We start from the raw sequence: 6,534 nt of genomic DNA, 5'->3' as shown, positions 1-6,534 counted from the left end.
GACATAATACAGCAAAGGGCTGCAGAGTCAAACCCAGGGCCCGCTGCGTCTAGGAGTAAAACTCCACCAACTGAGCCATCCATTTTTTTTTAAAGAGATTCGGTTCCTCTTAATTCTTTTTCAAATTTCAAAACAGTGAAATCAAACCAAAAGTGCCGATGATGCCCAATGATTCAGTATTGAGTGTATACTCCCAAAAGCCTTCAAACTGCTGTAGGTTTCTTTATCTAATGGGAGGATGACGGTGGTTCGCTGAGAGATTGTGGGCCGAGAGTGCAGGGGAACGAGACAAAACAGTGTTGGAAAGGCCAGTAGATACACAGAGCCTTAGACATCAATCACTGTGCACTGAGAGTTCACTTACAGATGTCTGTGCAGGTGCAACTTGTGGTGGTTGTAATTTAAACTGGCTATTATACTGCTGTTAAGGAGATCTATTAAAGATGAGACCTTGGCAGATAGAGCAGACCTTGTGTGTCTTCCATTCATCTTGGGTTTAAAGTAAACCTGCATCTTTATAATAGGAGGTGAAAACATCTGAGACAAATTCTTTTTTAAAAGTGTGTGGAGGATTTTTAATCTTACATAAATGACACACAGAGTCTTTTACGAAAAAGGAGAAACTGCTCTGCTTCGACTGCATTGACCTTTTACTCTTCAGTTCCTGCACAATTCACCATGCATCACTTATCTGAAATGTGTTTTTAATACTTTTCGACTCCAGTTATGTAAGTGCATTCTCCGTTTTTAGCACTTTAATATGCAGCACAAATTGGATGGTCAAGGAAGGCAAAGAAGTGTAGGCTATGTCTGTCGAGAGGAAGTGTTAGGTGTGGTGTAGCTAATGCGGATTCGGGGACAGCTGGTGGCACCCAGGGAGCGCGGAGGAGCAGCAATCTGTTGTCCAGCGAGCATTGATTTCCTCCTTCCACCACCTGCCTCCCTAAGGTCTGGAAGAAGGTGAACGGGACCGGCGTGGCTATAGGGGTTCAAGCCAAAATCTAGGCTGATTTTAGAGCTGCTCTCACACTCCGGCAGCCATGCGGCTCCAGCAGTGCCGTCCACTCATGATGAGGGAGTGCAACTTGGGAACAGCATGCAATTGTGTTTAATTGTAACTGATACTGATGCTTTTTTTAAAATGAATTGTATAGTTCTACAGCCGCATCTACTACTCCTCATTTTCATTGCCTCGTTAACAACTTCATTCAGTGCTGTTGAATAAATCCTGATCCACCAAAGCAGATGAAATAGGTAACAGCTTTTCCTATATAAAGCCCTGTGTAAATTCAGGCAAGACACATGTCATTGTAACTTCTTCACCCATGCATCCCCTCTGAAATCATCAGGTCCATCAGTCTTGTAACAGGCGAAGGGAGGCAATGATAAAGACAAATTATGGGAAAATTGCTGCTGCAATTAAAGGCCGATCTCTCACATATGCAACAATTTCATGCAGTTCTCATACGGAAAATGAGACTAATTCACCGAGGTCTCTGCGATGCTGAAGACTGGTCTCGGTCCCCCCTGAGGCTCACTGTACTGATGTGCCTGTCGGGGAGAGATTTCTGTGGGAGCGTGGAAATGAAGCAGCACTAATGTCCTCCTCCTCCGCTGTGCATTTATTACTGTGTTTGTGTGTTCTTTTCATATCAGGACCTGGGTAGTTCAGATGGCCCCCCGCGGAACTGGAAGGGCATAGGGATTGCCATGGTGGTGATCCTGGCTGTTATGTCTCTGGTCATTCTCTCTGTCATCGTCCTCACACCTGGTAAGAAGAGCTGTCTGGAGGAGTAAAAGCAGCAAAGCAGAGAGGAGTTGTAATGTGGGGAATTCTTTCATATTTAGGGAAAATTGCTTTCTGGTGCATGTTTATTTCCTGGCTCAGAATGGGCATTTTGTGGAGACACATTAGGCAGGGAGTCTTTTTGAGCAAGCATCATACACTTAATTGTTTGCATTCTGGTATGTTTTGCACCAATTAATGGTGGTGGACATGGTTTTATTTATGTGAAAGGGAAAAAAGGACGGTAAAACTGAGATCCCTCAGTGCTAGCTTCACGGCCGGGCGTTCTGGTCGCTTATCAGCGAATTCTGCATGTGTAAAATTTAGATATTTGGATAAGAGGAGTTGACTGCTGGAAGAAAGACGTCTCTGAGCTGCATGTTTGGATCAATACCACTTTTCCGTCATAGAGTATACAGAATGGAGCTATAACCAGCAGCCGGTTAGTTAAATCTTTACATTTTAAGTTTTCAAATGAGTTATGTAATCCCTCATGATTAACCAAACAAGATATATAGTGTTATATTTACAGACTCAGTATGAGGATGTTATCTAACTTTCCTCCAGAAAGCGAATAAGCGCATTTCCCAAAATGTCCATTTTTTCTTAAAGGAAGGCATTGGTAAAGATATTAAAATGGATATTAAAATGCAAAAGAATGCATCCAAACAGAAATATAGACCAGGCTCCAACATGCTCGGACTTGGTTTTACAGTAAACATGAAATACCTTTTGAGGAACTAATCAACTCTTGTCTCTTTGCCTCTGAAGATGCATCTAAATTGTTGCTCCGTTCCCATCTCACTATGGAGGACCTGGAGAGTGAAGAGTTCAAAGTTCATGACCCCCATATGGCATGGTTGAATGGTAAGGATCACCGTTCTGTTCTTACTGCTCATGTCGGTTAAAAAACACTTAAACAATCACACGTGAACGTGAGGCACAGGGTTGTAGACCGAGCAGCAGTCTCTCTGGATTTAAGTTCACTTCAATAACACAGGTCCCTTAACTGTCTCAACCCTGTCAGAAAATGAAGTGGCTTTCCGCACCAGAGAAGGACACGTCCTGTCCTTCAACCTCAACAGCAACCTCACCTCGACTCTGGTGGACAACAGCTCCCTGGTGAGTTCCAGTGACACAAGTGGACAGATTTTAGTATTGGTTGGCTCATATCCACAGACAGCTGGACAAATTGACCGGCCAATACAGCTTCTGGATTGAGAGAAAGAGACGCTGTAGAGTCCCACTATTCCACATACCACACTTGAGACCAAAAAAGATTTGGCAGAGTGACACTATCAGCTCATTTCCCCCAAAATATGGCTGCTCTGTCAGCCCTCAACATGTGCCTTCAAAGTGAATTTTCCAAGTAAGGGCATCATCTCGAGCGCCGCCTCTGCGTGCCACACTGACAGCCTTATATGGGTCATCACTAAGGAGCTTAAAGGAGGGTTGTGTTGTCAGGTTGAGCACAAGTCTCTCCTCTGGGTTGTGATATGGTCTGTGATATCTATGCTGCTGTTGCCAAATCCCCCCAAAAATATGTTCACTCCTGTATGAATACCAAGTCACACATGGGGTTTCCCTAAATAAAATTTGAAATTGTAGCTACATATAGTATCAATCTTTGACATTAGAGTTAATAGTAAGTGTGTAAAACATTTATTTAGGGAGCACTTTCTCAAAACCAGCAGATTTTAAACCAGCTCTGTGTCATCTTTGTGTGGGCGGTGTGTGTAAATGAGCAGCTTCCCTTCGTGACGCCAGTGCACCGGGAAGCGGAGCAATGCTGAGGTCTGCTGAGAATGGCGCCACAAAGGGAAGCCAAACATCAATTATCTGCACACACTGCCCACACTACCATGACACAGAGCTGGATTTAAATCGGCAAAATATCTCTAAAACACCAAAGCGTAACCTGGTGCTTCCATTAGCTTGAACGTGTCAAGAATGTTGATTTCCACCGTGTTTTATAAAGTTTTGGGACAGACGGCAATGGAAACCGTGGCGCTAATATTCTCACACTAATTTGAAGCCAGAGGGAGACTTTGAGCACAACCAGGAGCCTGAGAGGCCGTGTCTGAGGATGTTTCTAATTTTTGTTTTCCTTTCTTTACAGGACCTGACCATTACTAAATTCCAGGTGTCTGCAGACAAGATGTTTGTCCTCTTGGCGTATAACATTCGACCGGTAAGTTTTCTCTGAATGCCAAGTTGACTCAGAGTTCTTCCAGAAAGCACCGTCAGGCTTTTTACCTTCAGAAGAAATTCAGGGTCATAACTAACCCACTAATATCAGACACGCTGTTACCGCTCACACACCTGCAAAACAGCAGTGACATGCATTCTAATCAGCCCCCAAAGAAACATCAGAGACAAGAAGCGAGAACATGAAGGAGAAGGTTGAGGACGTTAGTGTGTGTGCGTGTGTGTCTGTGTGTGTGTGTGTGTGTGTGTGTGTGTGTGTGTGTGTGTGTGTGTGTGTGCGTGCTGATTCTGCTACTGCAGCACTCTTCAGCTCCAAAAAGCCCCCCGTCATATGACTGGGATAACGGGGAATTGAATACTTAAACTGGCTGACGGGGGAAGGTGCAGGGGGTTAGACTGAGTGATCAGAGCGTAGTGGGTGGAGATCAAGGAGATGGAGGAGTGCACTTGGAGCTGCAGTAATGAAATCGCCCTGCTAGTTCGGTAGAGAATTTTAATGAGAAGCTGACAAGAATCACAATGGCAGGTGATGGTTCCAGATAAGCTCAGGTCCTCCAGCTGTCCGACTCTGTAAATACCCACACACCAGTAATAGCTGAGTCTTTCCTCAAAGGGCAGGCGAGTTGTGTAATGTGCAAGTAATCAGCAATGGAAGAAAACAGAATTAAGTTCGAATGAAAGCACATTTTCCCCGGGTTTTTATTAAAAACCTGAAAGCCGATTCTGCCTCTCTCTTGTACTCTCATTCAGTCTCTTCTTTTTTTCTTCTCTTTAGAGATCTACGTCTGCTTTAATCACTAGGCCTACATATTATATTTTCGCTTTGTGGGGGTGGAAATGGGCAAATGGGCCTGTTGCTGTGTGACAGCATTGGTCATAAACACAGTGCATCCAACCTAACTGCATTATTGAGTGGTTAAAATCCGTTTAATCTTTTTTTTTTTTTTAGATGTCTCTGTAGAGTAGGGCTTAGATCTTCGTCCAATCTGTGGGTTGATTTAACCCATTAGCATATTGCCTTTGTTGTCAGCAGGAATTGTGTACTCTGATCTGTACGATCGGTGTGTGTACACACTCTGCAGCTGAGCACACCACCTGGAATCATTTGTATATATTTAGAAATGGATGTGTTTGTGTGAGTATGGTTGGCATTTCGGTCGGTCTTTTCTCTCACGCGCCCTCCTTCTCTCACTCGCGCCGTCTTCCTCACCCTCACTCACTTTCTTCTGTCTATCCCTGGGGGGATTTGTGCTGACTGAAGCAGTTTGCGCCGGGCGAATGAGGAGAGCGGCGGGGAAAGCCACTTGTGATGAAGGGAGGTGGGGGGTAAAAATGTGACATGCTCCATTTGCCTATAGATACACTGGCCAGTTGAAATCAATCAGTGTTATCAAAGTATGACAGCGATGTTATACGGAGAAAGCTGCAGTGAAGAGAAATGGATGAGCAGCCTTTGGGTAAAGTTAAAAGGCTTCACTGGATTTTGTATTAGCTCTGGAGGCTTTAGGGAGGGTTTTGTGCCTGGTGGGTGAAAATAAATGGATTTTGATAAGAGGGTATACATAGAAGTGAGTTGGGGATTTGGCCACATAGGAACAAGAGAAAGCTGATTTCCTACAGGAAAATGTCTTTCCTCAAAGCCTGTTTGAATTAAACCGGTTTGTGTGTAAGAGGAGACCACGAGAAAGAGAGGCAAGAGGAGACCTACATATTTTTTAAAGAGCGATGGCAAGATAGTTTAGAGGATATGGAGTTTTCTGGGATTGATGAGTGGAGGCAAATGGCAAGACTGCAGTTTGGGGACAAATAAGATGCCCTCGGAGTCGTGTCTGCACTCTGCAGCAATCGCTGATGGGTGCTGGTATCAAAGGCAGCGCATAGTGGAGCTGCTAAGAAGTGCTTGTGAGGCAGGAACAGTGTTGAGAAGGAAGGATGCTATTATCTCTGTATTGTATCTTGCAGTGTACAATTTATCCCAGTAGCTGTGCTCATGCAAAAGGGTGTTGTAGTCTCTTTGTCAGGTTATCCAAAGCTATCTTCTAAATGTTTAATCTGTGTTTAATGCCCCCCAGCCCCTTTTTGGCATCATGGATTGGGGAGGAGAAACCTGAGGAGCAGAGCAATCTGGAGGATTTATGATATGTTACTGGCAGTCACATTAGAATTCAGTCTGTCTCTCCAAGACAGATGCTTCCATTCTCTCCTTCTGTGTATCACACACGCACACACACACACACACACACACACACACACACACACACACACACACACACACACACACACACACACACACACACACACACACACACACACACACACACACACACACACACACACACACACACACACACACACACACACACACACACAGTAACATACAGTCTCTGCCACATGCTCCACCATGTTAAAACAAGAGCAGAATCTCTGGGTTCCATAACAAATCATAAACAGCTGATTGAATGTGACACACACACACACACACATACACACACCCACACACACACACACACACACACACACACACACACACACACACACAC

General features: G+C 44.4%; 1 protein-coding gene across 2 annotated transcripts in view; it reads left to right on the top strand.

Annotated features, from left to right (window-relative positions):
* LOC117948038 (inactive dipeptidyl peptidase 10) overlaps positions 1-6,534 on the top strand; it is a 23,100-nt gene that overhangs the window by 4,125 nt on the left and 12,441 nt on the right. For both annotated transcript variants that reach the window (XM_034877475.1, XM_034877474.1), the window contains exons 2-5: positions 1,657-1,771; positions 2,558-2,653; positions 2,814-2,908; positions 3,906-3,977. In XM_034877475.1, the coding sequence (XP_034733366.1) occupies positions 1,657-1,771; positions 2,558-2,653; positions 2,814-2,908; positions 3,906-3,977 (378 nt within the window). The remainder of the gene's footprint in view (positions 1-1,656; positions 1,772-2,557; positions 2,654-2,813; positions 2,909-3,905; positions 3,978-6,534) is intronic.

Source organism: Etheostoma cragini, chromosome 7 (genome assembly GCF_013103735.1).
Source record: "Etheostoma cragini isolate CJK2018 chromosome 7, CSU_Ecrag_1.0, whole genome shotgun sequence".
Classification (NCBI taxonomy): domain Eukaryota; kingdom Metazoa; phylum Chordata; class Actinopteri; order Perciformes; family Percidae; genus Etheostoma; species Etheostoma cragini.
This window is presented reverse-complemented; position numbering and strand designations above follow the sequence as displayed.